The following is a 25,511-nucleotide window of genomic DNA, read 5'->3' as shown; positions in this document are numbered from 1 at the left end:
TTTGATACCTTTACAGTTTAACTAAAGTATTCTTGAATTGCATTATTTCTGATTCCTGACACATACACTTTTGTTTATTGTCAATATATTCACCAAGAAAGTTCTACTTTCTCTACATCTTACATAACTCTGGTTTCTAAGCCTCTGTTCAGTAATTTCATATATTCCTTCTAATAGTATGTTTCAGTATGTTACTTTACTACCTTTAAGAAATTACACATAATATGCACTATACAGATTATTTGTGTATTACACTTCCAGCAACTGAACATGTTATTAAATTTATGGACTACAGGTTTTGTAGCATCACACAAATAATGCAACAGGGAAGCTCATATGGCATGGCAGCACTTAACCAAGCTTGGCTGCTCTCAGACATTAAATAGGGTCAGCCCTGGTTAAAAGTTGGATGGGAGACTCCCTAGGAGACTGTCCAAGGCTATTGGACAGAAAGGAAGGAAGGAAGGAATGAATGAATGAATGAATGAATGAATGAATGAATGAATGAATCTCAGAAGATGGCAATAACATACCACTTCTGCAATGCTACTAAGAAAACAGTACAGATACAGCCATCAGGAATGGATCTGGACTCAAGGGTACCTTTACCTTTTATCTGAAACTGAAACATAATTATTTCCTGTGTACAACACTTCAGGCAGATAAATCTTTAAAATATACCAAGTGTTTGCATAATGTTATTTTAGCTTGCACCTGCTTCTATTAGCTTTTCTGTTCTAAATAATTCTCTCTAATTCCAAACTATATTTACAAAGCATCACAAGACGGCAGTTCCACAATTATCCTGGCAGACAGGGGGCACCTAGAGAAAGTGCTTAAGGAACGAGGGGTTGTGGATGGAAACTAGGAATTCTTCTGAGAGGGGTATTTTAGGACTTCAAGAGGTCACCTGTTCCTTTTTGGCCTGGAATCCTTATATTCATATTTAGAATATTAAGTGTCCTTCCTCTTATTTTGCCTCACTATTATGGAGACATCTCCTCTTTACAATAACAAGGAGCAGTTTTACTTCTATAAATCCATCATATGCTAGACTTTCTCAGCTGTAGACATTTCGCTACAATAAGGTATTCTTTTAACATAAGAATTCCACATACAAAAGTTCCCGCTGTCGGTAGCATTGATGCTTCAATTTATTCTTCGTCAAAAGAAAAATAAACAAAAAGCTGTATAGTCTAGGTGATACTTTATTGTCGTAGCAATCTTGCTGAGACACATATCTAACAAAATAAGACTAACAAAAATAAAAGAGGGTTCTGGGCAACAACACACCAAATGCTCAGGGGAAGGGGAAAGAATGTGTAATTCATGTCAATAAAGTCTCTTTTTTAAACTGTTATGGAAATAGGACACAGGTGCAAAAAAACAAATATAGGCCTTTAAAAACTGAGGCAACATAGATTTGGTATATAGGAGAAAAACTGCCAGTACTGCAAACATCCATAAGCACCACAGCTGCATATGCCAAGAGAATTTAGACCCAGTCTAGATTATTCTCCTGCAGTTATGACCTCTTCCCCAGTTCTACAAACTCACACTGGGAGGTTTTGCTCCTTGTGTTTTTGGCAGCAAGTCTGAGCAAGCACCAAAGATGACTTCCAGTGGGTTCTCATCCTCAGTCGCTTTCCTTATTCCCATACACTCCAGAAGAATCCCATCACAGGACAGGAAGCAGATGTAAACATTCATATTGGAGAGTACCCCATATGGCCGAGGGGATAGCTATATTTGCTTTCACATGGTCATGAGCTTTCTTTTCTAAAAATATTGCACAGAAGTTCATCAGTAAAGGAAATACGGAGCAAATTTAATTAGTTCATTTTAAACATTTGTATTCTGCAATATCTTACATCAATAATAAAACGTCAACAGAATAATGAACGAAGAACATGTCTGTAAAACTCAAAACCTTCAGATCAATGCTAAACTCTACTAAGAACTGGGGCATATCAAAGAAATTCTGAATGCTGAATCAAGTTAATGACAGATAATTTCTAAAGGTACCATGACTACAAAAGCCCTATTACAGGTAGTCCTTGCTTAAAGACTGCCCTGTTTAGCAACCATTCAAAGTTACAATGGTGCTGAAAAAGTAACTTTACAACTGGTCCTTGCACTTAAGACCGTCACAGCATCCCCGTGGTCACATGATTGAGATTTGGGTGCTTCAGAACCAGCAGGTGTGTACAACTGTTGCAGCATCCCACACTCACATGAACGCCATCTGCACACTTCACAGCCGGCTTCTGACAAGCAGACTCAATGAAGGAGCTGGCAGTAAAACTGCAAGTTGCAATCATATGTCTCACTTAATGACCTGCAGTGACTCACTTAATGACTGTGGTGGAAGTGAGATTGTAAGTCCGTCATGGTCATGTGATGTCTCGCTTAATTACCACGTCACTTGGACTTGCCAGTCCCAACTGTGGTTGTGAAGTGAGAACTACCTGTACTAGTCCCTAACTGTATTTATTTCAACCCAGGATAGGGGTAGACTTAATCAAATATGAGGCTGTTACAGTTTGACCAAGTGCATGTCTAAATAAGTCCAAAAAATGATAATAAAAGAGACATTGGAGCAGGGCAGGGTCATGGCAGAACAGAAAGATATATATAATCCAGCACTGAATCTTACTGTAGACGAGATCATTATGTTACAGTTTCTAACCTAGCTGGGCTGATTTCAAACGAAGTAAGCAGGATTAGACCAACTCAGATGGAGCACTACCAGGAAATCTGCAAAGACTAGCCTGCAAAGTTGAAAAGCATCTCAGAAGAAGGCAATTAGAAACCATTTCCATACCATTGCCAAAAAGATCTTATAAACCTCTCTATATAGTCACCAGGAATCAAACTCAGTTTGGGGGAGCCTTTACTTTTTATTCTTCTTATAATAACTCCACTGAGCCCAAGCTGCAGAACACAAAACAGCTAAAGTTGTTCAATTATTGTTGTTCAACAGTTGTGTTGTTTCTCAGGACACAAAACAAGTTTCCCTAATTTAGGTGCCTCCAGATATTTTGAATGTTCATAATCTCTGTCATCACCAATTGTTGTCCATGGCTAATTCAGAGGATGATGTAAGGATAAAAATAAATTATATCTAACCAAACCAAGCACTGGAGCCCAGAAAGAATCAAATAAAGTAGATTTAATCTCCTTCCTGTGTTCAAATTGGGAAACAAAGGGAGAATACATTAAACAATCAATGTAATATTACTCTTTCTCTCTCATGCACGAGAACATGTATAATGTCTCTCTCTCACACACACATACCACAATACATGAATGATTATAATCGCCAACATCTGTCAGGGACATCTATTTGCAGCTGTTCATCAAGCTAAGAAGAATCTGGCACCTGTTAGTTTGGCATTGTCATTTCTGGCTAATAGGATGCTTCCAGGAGGCCTTATACTGAGCAAAAGACCACTATTTATTCTTTGCAAAGTGACAGTCAGAAACATACTGCCTCTGCACCTACAGCTTCTGTTAATTATTATAGATAGTAGTAACCAGTTGTTACATTTTCCATGAATTTGTTTAATCTCACTATTTCGATCCATCAAGGTCTGTGGTTATTATGAACATTTTGGGCAGTGAATTCAGTGCTGATTTTGCCTGATATAAGAACTCCAGAATCACCTAAGAAGTTGCCCTGCAGAACATGAGGATAATCTTCCATTATTCCTCCTATCTGATATTTTGGGCATGCAATCCTGGATTCTGCAGACAGAATGCAGGCAGCAAGATAAGCAGAGATTGATCATCCTGACCTCCAAGAACCCTGTATGGCATAATAATCCAGACTTTTGCTAGATAATGCACATGAAGTACTTGAAAACCAGAAAGCACTGGCCATTTGAAAACACACTGACTTTGTCTTTTTCACTGGACTTTCCCAAACAAATACCCTTGTATTTTTATTTCTTGGAGGAAATCTATCGATGTGGTCGCTAGGAGTCAAAAGCGACTTGATGGCACACACTCAATCAATCAATTCATTCATTCATCCACCTACTCATCCAATGAATCATTTCTTTCCTGATAATCAAAAGGTAATCATAAGAAATAAATATAAGAGTCAAGAGAGTTCATCTAAGGAATAAGGCCTCTAGAAGGCAAACAGCCACCAGCAGTTTGAAGAGGTAAAGTGAGGAATTTTAGTTCCAAAATTTAAAGAAACCAATCAAAATCTTTACAGAAATGTTAATAACTCTCAAATTAATTTGATATCGCTATTTAATTACTAATTTCTTACCTGAAAGAATATGTTTAGCCTTAATTCAATATAGTGACCCCTCCGTTGAATGAACAGTACCAGACAGTGCATTTGCTTTATATCTTCTATAGGTAGTCCTCAAGTTACAACCATTTGTTCAGAGACCGTTCAAAGTTACGATGCTGAAAAATGTACTTACGACTGAAGTTGCAGCCAGTGAAGCATCCCCATGGTCACAAAATCACAATCTGGGTGCCTGGCAATCCATTCACACTTATGACTGGTTGCCAAGCACCCCATGATCACATGATTGCCATTTCCAACCTTCCCTGCCAGCTTCCCACAAGCAAAGTCAATGGGCCAGCCAGCAGGGGAGGTCGCAAGTTGCTCGGATAAGTCTCCCCTACCCACCCTGGCCTCTCTTCATTCGCACACACCACACTCTCCTTTCCCCCTTCACTCACTCACACGCATGCACAGCACTCCCTTGGCGCTGTGCTGCAGCTCTGAGACTTTGCAGTAGGAAGGAGAAAGCTTCACGAATGGCCAGCAGCTTCCAACGTAAGCTGCACAGCGCACACTGGAAGCACCCCTGGAGAGTCCTTCAGCGTCTGGAAGTGCCCCTGGAGCACTCCTTCAGCACCCAGAAGCATCCCTGGAGAGTCCTTGAGTGAGCAGAAGGAAGGAGAGAGGTGCATGTGTGTGAGCAAGGGGCGAAGGAAGGCGCTGATGCATGTGAGAGAGCGAAGGAGGGCATGGTGCATGCAAGTGAGTGAAGAGGGAAGGAGGATCAAGAAGCCCCTGAGCCACAGCATAGCAAGCAGCCCCAGAGCCATGCAGTTGTGAGGCTGCTTGCCATCCCACAAGGCAGGGTGCAGGGCAGCCAAAAGGGCAGAGATGGGGGGAAGATAGGTGGGCGGGGGGGGGGGTTGGAGGCAGTCCCTCATCTTACTGAGGCTCAAGGTTCAGAGGGACCAACCCTGGAATGGCTTGGATTGGGGTGGGTCCTCAGCTAACAACTGATGGAATTTGCTTAATGATGGCAATAAGGAGGTCCAGGATTGCCATTGCTAAGCAATGTGGTCACATGATGTTGTGCTTTATGACTGCATTGTTTAGTGGTGGAAATTCTGGTCCCAATTGTGGTCATAAGTCGAGGACTACCTGTAGTGAGATGGATAAAGATTTTTTTAAAAAAATCAGTATTAGCCCTTTTCGTATTTCCATGACAATACTTTTCTGTGATAGTCAGATAGGATTTAAGGAGAATGCTCAGTTTTTTAAAAAATTAAAAACTCTCATGACTTCTTTATATAAAAAGCTTCAAATCATTTTAATGTAAATATAAGTATAAAAGAAGGCATAGGATTGGAGTGTCATTTCATTGGTGCATTTTGATGGAATATAAATCAGAGTTCCCTCATTTGAAATACCCCACCCCGTTAGAACTGTGAATACTGAACAACTCAGTGTTACAGAAAACCTCTTCTCTAGCATTACTTCCTCAATCTGCCCAGAATATTCTCCCCCAGAAAAAGCCAGAGGGAAAATATGACTCCTGCAAATTCCACAGCTGTATCTGCCATTTCCAAGACTGTTTTCTTAGTCTCATATATGTTTGTTAACAGCCTGAGCCTATTAATCCACTGTCCCTGAGTGCAGTCTTATGATTAGAACTTGCAACTCAACAGTACTACTGATGTCCTGGCAACAATTAAGAATGTCAAAAACAGATATAAACATTCACTATTCTAAAATTGGAACTAAATGCAAAAATGCAACTTGCTAATCTTGTGGAACAGAAGAATACTTGATATATCAGTGATGCAGCTGTTTCACCAGACATAAATTTTAGAGCTGATTGATTTAACAAAGGGTTGCTTTAAAAAAATGAAAAGAAAAGAGAACGATAAACTAAAGTTTCTGGCTAAAGAGAAAAACAAAGAAAACTGGAGTGCAAAATTTCTAAACTGTGACCCAATAGCTGAAATGCAGTAGCTCAACAAAAGTTGTGTGAGTCAGGGGCCTGAAGAAATAACTGTCTGAATTTTATTGGTTTCAGTAATGTAAGGAATACAATAAAAGTGACATCGTTCACAGAAAGGCTATCAGCATATGGCTTGCTGTCTGTAATGGTAGTTTAGAGTTGACAGTATGACTTTGGACTCAAATGGACTCTGTAAATCGGACTACCTGTATTTGTTGTTAGATTTCTATCCCATCTTTCCTTCAGGAACTAAAACTGGCAAACACAGCATCCCCACCTCCAATTTTCCCAACAACACTGTGAAGTTGGTTGGGGTGAGAGGAGGTGAATGGCTTAAAATCATCCAGGGAGCTTCAATGGCTGAGAATGGACAAACGCCACAGCCCTAGTTTAATCCCTTAACCACTACACCACACTGGCTCTCCAGAAACCTACTTACTGAATCACATCCTTACCTGTAATTCTAAGATAGGTATTTACCACTAAAATAATTCAATCAGTCATTTTTCAGTACCTATCTAAGAGTGAGTAGGGAGAGACCAAATCAATTATCTAGACTGATCTACCATGACTTGACTCAGAATGTAAATTGTCAAATCATATCACTTATACTTCCATCTAAAGCCATTCAAACATATCATCAATTATTTATAACCAACCCTGAATATTTTTTCTCTCAGGCTTTGGGTGACAGGCCTCTGTTTATAGACAGGTCCCTAATTAAAAAGTTCCCACACTAGCAACAGGACCCATAACAGGAATACAGGCACAGAAACTAAATCTTACACCTTATTTACTCTAGCAACACCTACAGGACCAGAGAGATTCATCTAAACATCAGGAATTCAGTTCACTTCAGTTCAAATTACACTCTTCTGCATTGTAGGAAAGACAAACAAGTCAATCTATTTGCAAAAAACAAAAAAAGAAAGAAAAAAAAGACATCAGATACTGCAATATTAAATATCAAATAGATAAACATTTCAACTCCTTACTCCAGGACATTTTACATCTGAACACAAAGGTACTGTTCTCATACAAAGGAATTCAATGGGAGACTGAAGTGAGTTTATCAAGACTTATAGTTCTATCACTGAAGGTTTAAACTTTGAAAAACTTTGAAAAATGGTTCTTATCATGCAATATGTTACTTAATTTGGCAGGGCCAGGATATCTAACAACTGAGATTGAGCTGATATCCCACTGAGGCCTCCATAGGAGCTCCTATCTCTGTCTCTTAAGTAGCTTTCATCCTCCATAGCTACACAGGGTGGTGGTGAAAAATAGGCAGAGAGGTTGTATCAGCTGAGATGGTGGTGCCATCTCCAACTGTGTCACGATAGTCTTTGAACATTATGTTCCCTTGTGAAGGTTCCGTCTTGTAAATTCCTGTCTTGAATTTAAGACAGGTAACCAGAAGTGATAGTTTTCCAGTTTCCTTTGGGTGTCTGGGAGATTTAAAAAATGACCAGCACACGACACATCCAAACATCCTGGGTTGCGTGCTGCTAGCATACGAAACTGAATCTCCTGCCTAGGAAAAGGGAAGGCTGGGTTTTTCATGTTGTGCAAACATAGCCTTCATGTCTTTGATAAAGCAGAGCAGGATGGTTAAAAGCTGAAGCCATAATAAACATTTTAGTCCTTAAGGTGCATGAGTCACCAGCTATCTGTGTTAGAAATGCAAAGTTCAGCTATAATATCTGCACAGCTTGATTTACTGTCAGTACCCAAACTCGGTGCTCCTGTTACATCCATATTTATTAGTCTTTCAAAGACATCCTTCCTACAACAGGGGTTCTTCAATGAAAGAAAAAGGCAACAAGTAGGCAAAGCCTTATAGCCCAGACCAAGCCAAGATGACCACAGAAAGCCAGTTTATGCTTAGTTTCCTAAAGGGTTTGCAACAAAGCAGCGTGGGGAAAGAGCAAGTAGTAGGGGAGAAAGGGATGGGAAGAAGCTTCCCTCCTGGAATACCTGTTCCCAAATAAAATTCTAGAATCCCCAGGAGTGGAAATCCCACAAATCCTGAAAGGCTGGGAAAGAGGAACTACAGAGAGAAAATAGATGTGGGAAAAAACCTTCTAAGAGAGCCGGGGTTTCCAAGTGCTTTCTCCTGAGAACTCAGCTTGCATTTTGCATTTACAGGTAGTCCTTGCTTAACGACCACCATTGAGAATGGAAGGGAGAGCCGAAGGGGGCTGCTGTGATGGAACGTGAAGGTGGCCTTGGAAGATGGGGGAAATAGATGCTGCCTAGGGAACGATCAGATAAAAGAGAAAAGAGTCCGCAAAAGGTATTACTCACTGCATTTTAGCTATGAAGCTTAACTAATAGATCTAGCAACAGAAGGTTATTAACAGATCTCATCAGTAAATAATGCTATGACCAGAAGATGTTATTTAGGCAAGTAGGTAACGTACTGTAGTTCCATTACATATTCTTTAATTCTAGATTTAATGGTCATATGGGAGTCTTTTGAGATGGTAATATTTATTATTGCAAAATGTGATAAGTGTTCTGTGACATATCCAGAGTCCATACTGCTCCTTCTACAGAGTGAAGCTCATCTCTGCCCCTTACTTCTGTCCTGATAGCATCACTAGTTCTGCATACAGGTAGTCCTTGACGTATGACTGCAATTAGGACCAGAACTTCCATTGCTAAGCAATGCAGTTGTTAAATGAGTCGTGCCTGATTTTACAACCTTTTTTGCCACAATTGTTAAGTGAATCTGGCTTCCCCCATTGATTTTGCTTGTTGGCAGCCCCCTGGGAAGGTTGCAAATGGTGATCACATGGTCCCTGGATGCTGCAATCATCGTAAATACACGCCTGTTGCCAAATGCCCAAATTTTGACCATGTGATTGCAGGGACACTGCAGCAGTTGTGTGAGGACCAGTCACACAAGTTATTTTTCAGTGCTGTCGCAATTTCAAATGGTCGTTAAACAAATGGTCGCAAGTCAAGGACTACCTATATGCACCAGTGGGGCTTATGTAAGTGATCCTTTCTTCAGCACCATTTCTAACATGTTAAGAGGTAGACTTTAGTGGACTGTGTTTTTGCCAACTTGAAATTTCAAAGCAAGCTTTTCTAACATGGAAATCATGCTCAATAACTTAAATAGTTTCTTTGCACTGAAATTTAACAGTAGTTCTTCAATATAAGACTGATACAGGTGGCCCTTTAATACTTTAGTATAAATCTTTCCTATCTTCAACGCAATAAAGTTCTCTTCCATTCTAGGCACGCTTACAGTTACATGCTATATACCGTACATGATGAAGAATAACATCCTCTCAAATTAGGAGGTTAGTAGAAACCATATTCTTCAAAGAAAAAGCAAGTCATTTTACTTCTTTTCTAATAAAAAAATGTTATTGTAGATAGTATGATTTAAAAGTTGTATTTTATGAGTCCAGAGAGGAAATTGCCCAAGATTAAGTAGAGCACATTTGTTTATTTTGTACCAAGGACCCATCAGCACTGTATTTTAAATTATTCTTTCCCAAACTGGTATTCGTAGATATATATAACTTGCAGCCAGTTTGGATGCTCCTAGAAATCTAAGCATCGAAGTTGCAAGTCTTTTGGAGATGACTAGATGTCAAAAGTTCTTAAACTGTGGTCCGCAAACCAGTCAAATGGTTGTAGAAAGCTTGTAGAACAGGTAAGAGTGTATCTGCACTTAATGTATTCTTCTGGACAGAGACTGAGGCCATTTTGGCCAGGACTAAATAATCAAACAGGTTAACAAAGTCCCTGGCATAGAATCAATAATATTTATAATACTACATCATTGCAATATTGTAATGTTCCCTTTAAACTTACCAGGTAAAGTGACTACTCTAAGTAGCCTGTCATAGGGCCTATGATATAACAAAACAATACTAATGTTATTGAACTATATTATTATTAGATTATGAACTCTGGACATGCTTTTAGAACAAAAAAAAGTTTATGGAATGGCCCACAAAGATACCTCCCCACCCCACCCAAAGTGTGAGAACTACTACATTAGTATGATCTGTGGTTGCCCAAAAATCACTCAAGGAGAAAGATTTTATATACAGTTATGTTCTAGAAGATATTATTTTGGGGGTGGGGGAGTGACAAGCCAGGCAGAAAGTAAAACTGCTCTGTGTAGTCTGAGCAGCAACTTTATCATACACAGATAATCCCCAGTTGAAGAGCAAATTCCATTTCCAAGGTCTGTCCTTAAGTTGAATTTGTAAGTAAGATGGAACAGTATTATTATATAATACTGTATAAGTAGTATTGTGTAAGTAATTCAACCCATTGTGTATTTAACTCAAGTCATTGTGTATTGCACTCAAATTTTGCTACAACAGGCTCCGTTCTTAACTATGGGTCATCCTTAAACTGGGCATTCTTAACCCAGGGACTACCTGTATCTGCAAAACCAACGAAGTCTTGAATTTGTGATGAACAGTCCCTTCAAAGCTATTTAGAAATAATACACATTGCAGCTGTTTCTACTCACTTCAATAGTCTGAAGTGGCTTTAGATTATTGAAGTATGGACTTTAACACCAGTTCCAGGCAGTTGGCCATGCTATTTTAACACCTTAAAAGACAGCTCAGAAACCTCAGCTGGTACAAAATTTAGTTGTGAAAATACTACCAGGGACCAGATGGGAAGACCATGTAACACCTGTCTTGTACAACCAACACTAGTTGCCTTCTGGCTTCAATTTAAAATGCTGGCATTCCTCTTTAAAGCCTAAATGATTTGACACTCAATTTCCAGAAGATGTGTCTTTCTTCCATCAATCTTTGGAATCATTGGGAAGGTCTATTTGTGTTTCTATCTGTGAAAAAGGTTAGGCCTTTCAGCAGCAGCCTCCCACCCTCATAAAACTCAGTGTCTGTCAAAATATGCAACCGTCCATCACTGTAATCCTTTAAACAGACCTCTTTCTTCACAACACTAAGTTCTACGGAAGTGTCATCTCTAAAAATTGGCCTATGGATTCTCTGAGTAAATAAATAATAAAAAAAACAGCCCTTTTGAATTCAAAGATACTAATAATGAGAGTGAGGGCTTATATCCTGCACTGCTTGATCAAAGTGCAGTTACTTTTCATGGAATGTGGATTAAAATGTATATAAATGAAAATGCACTCCAGAAATTATGCTTGTGAATTGAAACCCCAACAAGTTTTGGAAGCCCATGATATTCAGTTATTTACTTATTATAAACATACCAGAAGCAATACTTACGACATCTCCATATTTTCATAATATTTAAAATATTTATTTTGGAAAAGTAGTTAGAGGTGAGAAATAAGGCCATCAAAAGGAAGATAATATATGATTGCAACAACTGTAGTCTTGCAGCTGTCCAGAGAACAAATGAAAGGAAGTCTGCAGGCTCTTTCCATCTCTCTGGTTCGGTCTTAGACCTTCATTCAGCTCAGCTCTCTTTTCAAAGGAATCAGCTGCTCCTAGCAACAGTAAGAGCCTCAGAGCAATGAGAATCCAAAGCTGGTAGCCTATGAGAAGGAGCAGCTTCCTTCCCCCCACCATCTGACACATTCCATTCCAACTGAGCCAGCAATCATTTTGCATTTGCTTGGCACCACCTTGACATTTATGGCCATCATTACATGTGGCCAAGCAGTGGATAATTCCCACCTTCTCTTACAGTCTAACTGAAACCATGGTAATGGAGGCTGAAACCATGGTAATGGAGGCAACATTTTTATGCAAACTGAGCGGCACAATGTTTTAGTTTGCACCACATGCTCACTCAGAAATGTTCAATCTACCTCACCTCCTACAGAGAAATGATCTGAGAAAGAAAACATACAAGGTGATGAAACAGTGTGTGTGAATATGCCTACATGCATGTGTGTGCGCTTGTGTTTGTGTACATACACATTTGTAGAATCAGAGTGAAAAGTAGGTCTCAACGCTTCTCTCCCCCAAATACTTTGGGTTTTACACACCTTGGCCCTGCCTTTGTTCCATGGTGTATCTGCTTGGTGGTGACTGCCGCCATCGCCTATCTTGTAAGGGGATGCCTTTACCTGGCAACCTTCCCCCAACCCAGGATGTCAGATGGAAGTCCATAACCTATAGCTTTACTGACAAGTACCCCCCCCAAAAGATGATTAACATGAAATAAATTTTATACTACCATCTCCTGGCATTTATAACTCTGAAGTGTATGATGGGGAAAACAGCCCCCTTTCCTTTGGAGACAGACCAATCTCACAAGCAATAAATAAAATTACTTCATTAAAAAAAAAGACAAGAGGAATCTCTTTTCAGCTTTAAGTAGTCACAGGTAAAATATTCAGTAGTAAAAAGTACAGTGCTGCTAAAATCACAGCCAAAGTCTTAATGGAATCTCCCACAGAAAAGTACAAAGGAGAAGGTAACATTCTTCGCAGACAGAAGATGATAGATCTGCTAATAATACAGAAACTTGTCTGATATAAAGGGGTGCCAAGATGCATAAAAATTACACCGTTTACTGAGTATGTACAGAGATGCAAATATTAGAGGTAACAGATATCAGAGACCGTTAGGCTTAACACACATTCCAGAATAAAAATAACCTTATGCAATATTGCTAGCTAAACATTTTTTACCTATCTTTTCTGAGGTAGCTGTTGCCTGAAACAGGTAATTTCTGAAGCTGCTCTTCTCAGTCTTGCTTCCTAGCTAGACCTTGCCTCTTTACTCTCACTCTGAGGTTTAGATATAAAACAAAAACTTTTGCCCCCCAAAGAGGCAGTACTGGCGGGAGGGGGACCTCCTTGGTATACATGCAGGTTAACATCACTTCTCCAGCTTGAGACCAAGGTGTGTATTCAGAATGTCAGCAATTGGTGTGAGTCTAGAGCAGTCTTTCTCAATGGGGTTCCATGGAACCCTAGGTTCTGCAAGAGGTTGCTAGGGGTTCCAGGAGATGGATGAACAAACATAGTACACAGTTTTTTTTTTAAACTATGCATTTTTTAACTGTTTAACTTTGTACCATGCAATGCTAGTGCTCTCAGTGGTGGGAATTTTTACAGGCCATGACTCTGCTTACTGATCATGCTAACTTACCATGAGATATAGATATTATAATGTTTATACAGGGGTTCCCTGAGACCTGAACATTATTTCAAGGGTTCCTCCAGGGAAAAAAAATTGAGAAAGGGTGATCTAGAATACCGTGTGGCAGAGAGAAGCTAGGAAAGGCAACTGTCACTACACACACATACAATATACATATGTATCTATGTATGGGTATCTGTGTGATGAGAATGATGAATCCAAACTTGTATTCGGTGAATTTTCAATAGCACAAGAGAAAGGGGATGAGACAGCAGCTTTTTTTGATACCTGCAACTCCTAACATCAACAAAGGGAAAGGAGACCCCTGCAACTAGCATGGGAGATATTAGTGAAGGATTGCAAGGAGGAAGGTAATCAGAAAGTGTATTTTTCTTGACCACTTTCTCCAGCAGAAAACTTATGCTGTATGTCAGCTGCACTTGTGAAATACCACAGTGTGTTCAAAGTACTTAATTATGCTTTGAAAGAACATTATTTATTTCAGATGAGCTGCATTAAGGCTTTTCTAAATGAGATGTACATCTGAAACTCACTGAAAATAGCTCCTGCCGTTCTCCAAATAGCGCACCCATTCTTGTGAGACCTGGGGAAGACTAGGTTTCTGAAGTATTGTGAGAATGGAGTGCATGATCTGGAGAAGGAATGGCATGAGCAACTTGGAGAACAGCACCAGCAGCCTCAGGAAGAAGGCCTGATGCAGCCAGCAGCTGCCACACAGAGTAGGGTCAGGCTGGGCGTGCCTCATCAGCAGCGGGAGGACAACAGCGAAGGTCAGCGGAGCCTGTGGAGCACAGGGCAGCAGGGGCAACTGGGACTTTGCACAATGGTGCTGGGGTGGCTCGCTGTGGTATGAGGCTTAAGACAGCATTTCTCAGTGGCAGCAGCGGCATGGGGGCTGAAGTAGAGGCCTGGGGAGCGGTGGCAGCTGGCTGAGATTGCTCAAGACCCCAAGCCTCTACTTCAGCCCCAGCCCCGATGCTGCTGCCAAGTGCCACTGCAGGGCAGCCAAAAGGGCATATAAATTGCATAATAAATAAATAAATAAAAATAAATAAAAATAGATGGGGGAAGATAGGTGGGTGGGGGGAGTTGCAGCACCCCTGCAGTCATAAGTGCAAGTGGCCTGCCAAGTGCCCAAAGTTTGATCATATGACCTTGGGGGCACTGCAACAGCCATAACTTTGGGCACAGATTGTAAGTCCATTTTTTCAGCACCATCATAATTTCAAACGATCACTGAAAGAATGGTTGTTAAGCAAGGACTACCTGTATACCATTAGGTTCATCTTTATATTACTGCAAGAACTGAAGTAGATGTCACCCAGTCTCAACACCAGGAAAAGAACAGCCACATTCTTGAAACAGGTGAGATGAAAAGTCCTAGAACTGGAGTGGAGACCAACCTATAGATTTACATTGCTATTTCTATAGTAGGCAGATCTGCATATCTATGGCTTAAATCTTGTCGGCAATAAAGCATCTTACCCAGACATGTCATGTTTGTGAATTTCTGTTGTAAGCAAGTTCCAGAATACAGGATGAAGTGCCTGCACAGCTGAGTATTTGAGGTTTACTGCCATGTCTGGCATGAAATCTGGTATCAGTGAACTCTGGACCCATACATAAATAAGAGCCTATGTCCTTTTTTACTACACGAAGAAAAAGTAAGATTTGCAAGGCATGTGACAAGCTCGATACCTGAGATCTGTTTGCTCAGCGGTCCTAGGATTTGACTGAATAGAGAAAGATGCACCACCAGCAGCAGCATTGTTAGGTACTGGAAAGATCCACGGTGCGGGCTCATATAATACAAATGTGTGGAAATGCATTTATCTATCATGTACAAAGTTGGAGATTAGAAAGACATACATACTTGACATAGTGTAAGCACAGCTCCTACTTAAATTAAAGACGAAATATTCCCTTTTTAGAAATTAAGCATTGGTCACACTTGCTCTAAGCCAATTACATCAGGACCACATGATTCTGTTCCCCTCCAACTGCAGTTTCACTCATTTTCTTTCTCCAACATTTTTTTGGGGGGGGCTATCTTCTTTCTCTCAACCAGGGCACGCTAGCCCATATAATATCTGCTCACATAGACCTATATACACAACCTCCTCTGTGCAATGAGGTAGCTCTCTTTGTCAGAAGGGAAAAGGAAGCCAGGAGGCCCAGATTTTCTGCCCAGCAAAAACAATTAAACTATTTCTTTTTGGTTGCTTTGGGTTTGCTTTGCCAGCCTCTTCACTGAGAGAAAAGGAGCTCTCCGTCAACATTTGAATGAATCCTTTTTCAACAAAGGAGCAAGGAAGAAGACTTGACCAATTTAATCAGACTCTTCTGAGTAGTTCTTCCTGTGATATAAATGCACAATCATTTTAATTCTATTATTTTCACTCAGGAGCTTCATAAAGCTGTTAAATAGGAGTGAGGAGAAGATAGACCCTGTGGGACCTTGCAAAGTATGGGTATAGGGCTAGACCTTTCCTCTTGCACCAATACAGCCTGGAAGTGACCCTGGACAAAACAGAACCACAACAATGTGCCTCACACACCCCTTGAAATGATCCAGAAGGATACTACTGTGAATGGTACTGAAGGTTCCTTAGATCATTATCCTATTAATTAAAACAACCAAACAACCAAAATGATGCCTATATGACATGAGCAGATGGAGTATTCAAAAATCAAATTTAAGCTAAAGTGGAAGAAGAAAGCCAACTAGTTTCTGTGATATGATCTTAACCATGTAACTACCATTTTCAAGAAGAACACCAGGAATCATTTTGAAGGCCTGAACTTCACTGATCAGGAATCAGAGGAACTGTGAAATGGACTTAAAGAAGTTAAGAATGAATGTGAAAAGACATTGCCAAAGATGAAGAAACAGAAGAAAGCAAACTGGATTTCAGAACAAACAGCTGAAATTGCTAAGATAAAGAACCCAAAGCCAAGGAATACAAAGATCTTAGGAAGGAATTTCAGAGAAGAAACAAAAAGCAGTATTGCAACAACATCTATAAAGACATTGAAGATGGAAACAGACAAGGAGAAAAAAAGGAAAATCTTCCAAAAGATCTCTGAACTCATAAGGAGCTTCCAACCTCAAACTAGTATGCTAAAGGACACCAACAGAGAGACAGTAGCTGATTCAAAGAAGATCAAAGAAAGGTGGAAGGAGTATACCGAAATACTGTACAGTAAGGATGTTAGAAGATGTTCCCTCCTTACAAGAACTTCTAGTACTAGAAGATTAAGTTAGATCAGCACTCGGATCATTATCAAGTCAGAAGACTACAAGAACTGATAAAAAATGGCAAGCAATAGAAGAATTAATAAATATTCTAACCTAATTATGCTAGCAAATCTGGTAAAAGACATAGTGGGCTATAAATTGGAAGAAATCAGGGTACATTCCAATTCCAAAGAAGCTGGATTGGAAGAAGGTGAGAGTGGTTTTAAAACTGGAGGAAGAAACATGAATAACCTGCACTACGCTGATGACGCTACTTTGATAGTGGAAAATGCAAAGGATTTGCAAACTCAACTAATAAAAGTCAAGAATCACAATAGAAAAAATTGTACTAAAATTAAATATAAAGAAGACCAAACTAATGACAATAGGTACAGCAACCAGCCTTTGAATTGACAATGAAGTTGCCGAAATGATTGACAGCATTTGCCTTTTAGGATCAACTATCAACAGTAAAGGAACAAGCAGTCAAGATATACATCATAGACTAGCACTTAGTAGAGTTAGCCATGAAGGCCTTGGAAAAGATGACAGGATGTGTTTATACCTACAAAGATCAGGTTCATGCAGGCAACGGTTTTCCCTGTGACATTCTATGGAAATGAAAGCTGGACTTTGAAGAAGCAGGATAGAAACTTTTGAATATCAATGTTGGAGAAAACTCCTGAGGATACCATGGATAGCCAAGAAAACAAACAAACCAATCATCAAGCAAATTAATTCAGAGTTCTCACTTCAGGCACTAGAAAGAAAGAACTGGCTCTTATAGATTTAACTCCTTTGAATTTGAAGTAATTCTCCATACAGAGTATACAAGCATCTTCTCCATTGGTGTCCAAGTTCCACCAGGCTCAATTTATCATACTTTGGACACATTACGCAAAGACTTGGCTCTCTGGAGTTTATAATACTGGGAAAGGAGGAAGGAAAGAGAAGAAAACGACCAGCAGCAAAATGGATGGACTCAATTACAGTGGCGATAGGTGCACTGTTGGAAGACCTGAAGAACCAGGCTAGGGACAGACCCCCCTGCAGAATATCTTTCTAGAAAATCTAAGTGGTTGCTAAGAGTCAATGCCGACTTGATGGCCCATCATCACCATCATCAATCAAAACCATATGTTTTTAATATTAAACTGATACTGAATCAGTATCTATATTTTGTCATTTCATTGTTTTATTTCCTTTTTTGTTGTTTAACCAAGAAAAAAATGAAGGATACCAGGCACCTGGCAGACACTTCACATGTATATCTGTGTTTTGCAGGAGCTAGCTGACTAACCATCACTCTGGACAATGTTTAATGATGATACAGATTGTGCATATATATCATGTTCAGATGAGATGTTTGTGGGGACTTTTTCTTGGTTTAAAATCTAAAAAAAACCCACCCTTTTAAAAAGGAGCAGTAAGAGGCTTTCCTAAAGCAGCCCCCCAACATTTTCTCTTGCAGCTATGGGAAAAACTGAAGATGGGCAGAGAGAGAACCTTGTGAATAGACTAGCTTTTTTGCTCTGCTGATTCTAGAACCTAAAGCTGAACTTTGGGGTGGTATGAAATTAAGTATACAAGAAGTCCTTTGTGTCCTCTTCAATTCTCTCTCTCTCTTCAAATTTCTATTGCAAAACAGTTCCTACTAGCACTCTCTCAATAAGAAGCAAGGGACAGCCTATACTAGAAAAACTAATTTACCTATAATATTCAAGGACTTACACAGAATATTCAGCGGGACCAAAAATATGAACTTACAATTATTTTGTCCTCAATGAGAATGATAAAAATTGTAATAAAATGTTAAATTTTGATTTCACTAAACCAGAACTCAATTCAACTTTGGGAAAGGAAAGTTGGCAATGTTTTTCTTGATGTGCTCCTGTTAAGATGCCCATATTTTATTGATATCTGGGGACACAGCACAGAGCCAAAGGAACTAAAAATTCTGAAGAACCTCAACCCAGCCACCCCCCTTGCTGTTTCTTTTGGGAATTTTGGAGATTGGGGATTCTCAATCGGAGAGACCAAAGGGGTAGAAAGAGGAAGAATCTTATGTCACCACCATGAAATTCACTCAAAACAGATGAAATGCAAAAAGTTACAGAAATATGAGGAGGAACACATTTCTGTTTTACTCCTTCAATTTGCAAGAATGCCTTGTTGACGGCACAATTTTATACCAATCTAGACTCAGAACAAAGAATTTCCTACTTTTATATTGTAAGACTGGTTCCACACATCACACTTTCATAGTTTAACAAGCCATGAATGGCTGAGCTAACATGATATAAACCAGTGGGATAAAGCACAGTGGTTTTGTTCATATAATACACCCTGGTGGAATGCTTACAGTGCTTAATTCCTATCCCAGTTCTGGTGATATGCCCTCAAACTATATTGAATATCATGGGCAAGCTTCAGACAGAACAAAAAACAACATTTCTTCTGTTCTGTGTTCTATGGAAACAAGAGGAAAACTTCTGGTTACGTTGCTTTTTTACACATAGTTTATGATATTCATGTATTTTAAATCTGGTGATAATTTGATATTGAAAACACAAATGTTATCATGAAGTCCATATTATAATTAAAAACCTAGACACTCTGATAGTGTAATATAAAAGATAAAGTAATTTTGTTTCAGATTTATTGGGGAGATGTGCCTACAAATTCAGCTTATTCACTAGGCAACAAATGGTGCTTCTATACTAGGAGTAAACAATGTGGTACCCTCCAAATATTTTGCATTACAACTCCCATAAATCCCAGCCAGCATGACCAATAATTTAGGATTATGGCAGTTTTTGTCCAAAGCATCTAGAGAACACCAGATTGCCTATTCTTGATCTGCAGGATACCCCACATAATTCACATCAAGACTTTTTAAAAAATCAAAGTTTTAAAGAAAGCTTGCAAGTCACAACTTTTTAACATGTAACAATGACTGTTAACTGTGAAGACCACAGAGTATGAGTACTTTCATCAATCAACTATTATTCATACATCTATTTAAACTTTCTGACTTGACAGAAAAGATCAACATAAAGCTTCATTGAGGATCATTCACAAAAGGGAATGACAGGAAATGTCATGAAGAATGTTTTGAGCAATACCGAAGTGCTCTATCAATGCAGTTTTTCAATGCAAGGCAAGAAACATCAAGCGCCCATTTTCCACATAAGTCAGTTTCTTTACAACTTTTGTAGAATTAATCACATTGAACCAAAAGGTCAAAGGCTCAGTTAATAGCAAAATACCACTTTTTGTTTTTTGGAATTATGAAACAAAGGAAAATATTCTTAAAGGGACTTAAACAACTCAAAAACTATTTTTTCACTAGGATTTCTAAGAACATGTCACAGTATAGTTAAATTCTGATCTTATAAATTAAGTGCAGTTCAAGCAGATTTATCTAGAAAATATACCTCAAAACATCTAGGGGACTTATTTCTGAATAAATAAAGAAAAAGTAATTCTTGCTTTGCAGGAGTATTTCTGAAAGTCACTGGAATCTTGGAACACTGAAATCTTGTAGTTTGTTACTGGCCAAGAATATGAACATTGCAAATAATAAAAGATCAATGGGTTTCTACATATGTTGTCATTTTAAAAAGGGCAAGAACTGAAAAATGCTTTAAAAAAAAATGCCAAAAGACAGTTCTTGGAAAATCCTCGATACCTCGCTGCCTGAAAATTTAAAATATTTATACAGCCCTGCAAAGAATGGGCTCTTACAGATTTAACTCCTTTGAATTTGAAGTAATTCTCCATACAGAGTACACAAACATCTTCTCCATTGGTGTCCAAGTATGCTGGGACTCAACTCTCTAAATTCCCAGCCAATATAGCTGGGCGCTGGAAATTTTGCGAGTTACAGTCCAACCCAATTGGAACCGGGGAAAGGCACTTTAGGTTATGCCTCTTTGTGAGGGTGCTGGCCCACTAGGTTTCTAAGCATCCTTAATATTACTAGAATTATGAGACAGCAAATGTCTTAGTTTTTAATCCTAGGACTGGAGGCTAGACAGGGAAACAACAAAACAGACTGGAAGAAGGCAGTGACAAACCATTTTTGTACTGCTGCCAAGTTAACGACATGACTGTGATTCTTAAGTAACTAGGACCTGTGCTAGATGACTCAATAGCAAACACAGGACTGACTATCTTGTTCACATCTATGCACTATGTGAACAAGTAGATGGTGGCTCACGTACCCTTTTCTAAAATGAACACAGATGCATTTCAGTATTTTGAGACCACAGGCTCACTTCCCAGATAATTGCATACAAATGCATGTGATTATTCAAAACAGTGGAAGCACTGATGTTACAGCAGACTTTCCACACCATTTTTAATGGTTCACACTGGGCTTGTTTCTTGTAGAGGCTTTTTAATATATGTAGTGTGTGTGTGTGTGTGTGTATAGATACACACACACACACACCCACATATATACACACTTTTTTTTTTTTTTTTTTTTGTCTGCGCTCAGTCATTGCTGACCCTGCAGTGACTGCTTGGACGAGTCCTTGCAGTTTTCAAGGCAACTGTTTTTCGGAAGAAGTCACGTCAATGGAGTTTTTGGAATGTGCAACATCAAGGAAGAGTATCAATCTTGGAAAGATCAGAGGGGTGTAATTCTTCTGATATAATTCAGTACAGACTCCATACTGTATATTTTATAGCTACATGCATTAAAATAAAGAGGAAAGTATCCCCTAAAGATCCTTCCCTCTCTGATGAAAAATGCCACGCTTAAAACCACTAATAAGATTCATCTGAAAGCGTCTCATAACTGGTTATAATGGCGAAAGGGGGGGGACTTTCTTCGAAATTCATGCACAAGTATTCATGTCTCATTGCTTTGTTTACAAAAACTTGGAAGACACATATAAAACTCCCATCTCTCTGCCCCAAATACAAACGATATCTACAAAGACAACGTGCTTATTATGACAATAAAATACAATATAAAAATTATAATGGTGCCTAGTGGTTGCATTTTCAGGATATCCCACAAGACCTTTCCACAGACATTCTGAATTCAGGATAAGTGGGAAGGCACTGCTACTGTACAACAAAGACGGTTCGGAGACTTTAAAAAAGATGCACAAGCTCATGTTAGTGGTTATGTTCCTAAAAAAGACACAGATCTTTAAGCTATAGATCAAACTCCCAGCAAAGATGGAAACAAACAACTACGCAAAATGAAATCACATAAGGCTTTTTACAGTATATTGAAGTTGGTATAGTGAGAGCCCCCAATGAATTAAAACTGGAGCCCGAGCTATTATTGAACTCAGTGGAAACAATCAAGGCAAGCTACAAATATACAGTTAACTTTTAAAAGCTAATTTGTTTGGAAAGTCGCCAACCGCTTAATCCTTTCCGAGTTTCCTGCAGCTAAAATCAGTTTAAAGGCAATTTAATGTCGCTGGGCTGTGGATCTCCCCCAGCCTCCCAACTTATTTAGTTCGTGGATCGCGGCCAAATAACTTGCAGACAAAACGCGAAAGTTGAGGCTGCGGAGCAAACAAAAGAAAGCCTACAGCTGAGTTACTTACTACTAGTAGTGAGGGCCCTCCCTCACCCCCCACCCCCCGATACCCTTGGGCTGCAGACAAAGGACTGCCCGGGCTACAAGTCCGACTTCGGCGGCGCCTTCCCCCCTGCCCTGACGGCCCGGTCCCGGGCGGGCTCCCCGTCGCCCACTTACAGGATGGTGGTCTGCGGCGCCACGGCCGGGACGCTCTCCAGCATGAGGTGCATGCAGCGCACCGTGGTGCGGAAGCAGAGGCAGCGGCTGGGGCACCACACGTTCCCCCGCTGGAGTGGCGGCGACGGGGGAGGCTGCGGGGAGGCGAGCGGCAAGAGGCTCCCGCTCCAGAGCAGGACCCCGAAGCAGAGCCCGGGGAAGAGCTCGCCCGCCCTGCGCCCTGCCATGCCGCCGAGCGCCCGCGCGGGCCGGGAACCAGCACGAGAGAGAACGGGCGAGGGCGAGCGGGGGCGGCAGCCGACCTCGTTCTCCGCGACTACCCCTCTTGCTGGCGCTGGTCGTGCCGACGGACGGACGGACGGACAGGCGGGGGCTGCCGCAGCGAGCACCTCCCCAGCGCACAGCCCGGAGAGGGGGGAGGAGGAAGAGGGGCGGCAGCCGGAGGGACCGCCCCGCCGGCCAGCCTGCCGCAGATTTCACTCCGTCCCTCCGCCTCGAGCGGAGCCTGGCGTTATTTTCGGTCCCATCCCTCTGTCCCTCCGGAGTCGCCCTCGCGGAAGGGGCGACCGAGCCCGGCGGCGGCGGCGGCCGACCCCGCTGCTGCTTTCTCGCCAGCTGCGAGGAGGGCAGGCGCCGAGTGGAAGCGAGGGAGCGCCGAGCAGCGCTGCTTCTGCTACCCCCCTTCACTCGCCGCCGCCGCCTGAGGGAAAAACCTCTGAGGCTGAGGCAGACAAATCGCCGAGCGCGTTCCCAGGAGAGTCGTGGGAGAGAGCAGGCTCTTTCCTGTCCCGGCCCACTCTCCCCTTGCTGGTTTCTCTCCCCGGCTTTCTGCTTGTACAGCTATGAGGGCGGGAAGAGGAGAAGGCGCGCGAAAGTCGCTTCCATGCTGACTGAATGGAAGTTGGGTGTGTGCACCCACCGCATTGTAACAGTTCGCGTTGCAAAGAAAAATTCCTCGGTCAGGATCCGCTGGTGGTGGTGGTGCCACAGGAGAGACGCCTCGCGTCCGAAAAATGCCCCTAGGCGCCTCGGTGGCAGGAGCGCTCTCGCAGGCTGCCGTATTTCTGCTCCAGAGCCTGACGATTTTTCAGGCAACCTAAAGATCTCTCCTCCAGAACCTTTTTATCAGTTCTTTCCTCTTGGAACTTGGAGCTGGAAGGAAAGCAGATGCCGAATGAGACTTAGTAGGCTTTACAAAGTAGGCTTGAGGAGGCCTACCTTGTTTTCAGCTCCGGTTGCTCAACATCCAAAGCAAGCCTACCTGTCAAGGTTGTTTTTGCAGTGGTACCTCAGTTCACGAACTTAATTCATTCCACGATTCTGGTCGTGAACCGAATTGGTCGCAAACCGAATCAATTTCCCCATGAGGTTCAGTGTAAATAAGGTTAATCCGTTCTGAACCATATGTGTTTTTTTTTTAACCATCTTTAGTCTTCAAACTAGTCGAGATTGTGGACTTCACCATCTTGTACTCGGAGGCCAGATCAGTCACACGAATACCACGCTCATGCTTTTCTACAATTTCTTTCTTCAATTCAATGGTTATTTTCTTCAAAACCTTCTTACCATTCTTGCTCTGCACTTTCTGGTTACCTTCATGATTGCTCTGCACGTTCTTGTCACCTTCATTACCGCTCTGCACTTTCTTTTTACCACCATGCTCGCTCTGCACTTTCTTTGGAGCCATGCTAAAAAGCACACCAAAAAGCTTCACAGCAAGTGTCTGTCTGCGACTGCGATCTCACCTAGAGGAAGCCACGACCACGTGTCAGAGCAGGGAAGATGGCCGCGGGTCATGTTCGTCACCCAATGCGGAGTTCATGAACGGAAGCAAAATTTTGCGAATGCTGCTGTTCGCGAACCGAATTGTTCGTGAACAGAAGCGTTCGTGAACCGAGGTATTACTGTATTTTCCCAGTTGGTATGCCCAATCTTGTAGCCGAGATTGTGAAATGGGCTCCCAAAGGAGTTTGGCCTTTCTTGAAATGAAAATGTTTTATCCAAGCCTTTGTGGACAAGAACAGCTTTACAGTTGTTCAGAGATGGAACAAGGAGCGGAAGACTCCCCATTTGACAAACAACAAAACTGGGATTTGTCCATTTGTCAAATGGGGACCCTGCAGCTCCTTGTTCCATCATTGAACAATCGTAAATCTCTTCTTGTCCACAAAGGTTTGTTACAAAGAAAATCAGGAGGATCATGACTATAAATAAAAGGATTCCTGCTTCTCAGCTCTTATTTGAGGGAAAGGTTGCGATGGAGGCCTCTAAGCTGTGGAAGAGCCTCCTCAGGATTCCTTAAGTGAGGGGTAGGCAGCCTTGTGCCCTTGGCCCAATGAACCCTCAGATGCTCCCCTTGAGATATGCCAAATAACGCAAAGTATTAGCTTCTAATGGTGCCTTTATTTGCAAAAAGAACTTTAGATCCCACTGCAATGGTAGAAAACATTCTAGTTTTGAAGCTGCAGGTATTCTGTGAATAAATAGGCAAATACTCCCACGGCAGTCATTTTCTGAGTACATCCATCTGATGCTTTCCAAATTCCATAGGTGCAAAAGAAAAATGTTTATCCCTGCATTACATTCATACAGCAACAAACTGGAGTTGATGGGTTTTCTTAAGCCTGGCTCTGGCTATGACTGTATTCCTGTGAATGGGGGAGGAGGACATGTTACAAGGTACATGGCACATTCATTTGCCAAGTTTCCTTCATACATGCAGCTTAAGAAGGGGACTCCAATATAGAGCAGGACTGAGGCCTTGGACATGGCATGGGAAAGTAGCTGCAGATGTGATGTTTCAAGAAAACATTGAATTGGAAAATTTTCCTATGCATATGAATATGATTCAGTTAGCATTTTTTACTCAGAATCCGTAGTCTGCACAAGTATTTGAACTACATTATGTAACCTGAAAAAAAATCACCTATTTTATGTGGTTTAGACATTGCATTCAAAGAAACTGAAAGTTCTGATATATGGAGAAAAATGATTTTTATTGGAATGTTGGAAATGATGTTGGCCAGTCAGCAATAAAATAACATGCAGTTACTTCTTATCATTTCACAGTTTTTTTAGAGCAATCACCTGAAAAAGGAATATCATACAACTATGAAACAGTCAAAGTTGTCTGGAGTGGACTTTCCGCCCCCCCCAACAGAACAATTTAACTCTGGTCAATTTTCTGCCCCCCACCTCTGGCAGTAGCAAAGCTTGTC

At 40.9% G+C, this 25,511-nt stretch overlaps 1 protein-coding gene across 2 annotated transcripts in view; it reads right to left on the bottom strand.

The window, feature by feature from the left end:
• Positions 1-22,997, bottom strand: part of PXDN (peroxidasin) — an 82,225-nt gene extending 59,228 nt beyond the window's left edge. The window contains exon 1 of one of the 2 annotated variants that reach the window (XM_088136657.1): positions 22,294-22,997. In XM_088136657.1, the coding sequence (XP_087992783.1) occupies positions 22,294-22,520 (227 nt within the window). In that variant the 5' untranslated portion in view covers positions 22,521-22,997. The remainder of the gene's footprint in view (positions 1-22,293) is intronic. The other variant, XM_088136664.1, reaches the window with a different exon arrangement.
• Positions 22,998-25,511: the final 2,514 nt, after the last annotated feature.

This window comes from Python bivittatus, unplaced genomic scaffold (assembly GCF_059951505.1).
Source record: "Python bivittatus isolate LINGU-HERP-01145 unplaced genomic scaffold, Pbiv_v1 ctg000020_np1212, whole genome shotgun sequence".
Taxonomy (NCBI): Eukaryota; Metazoa; Chordata; class Lepidosauria; order Squamata; family Pythonidae; genus Python; species Python bivittatus.
The sequence above is the reverse complement of the archived record's forward strand: the minus strand, read 5'-3'. Positions and strand labels throughout refer to the sequence as shown.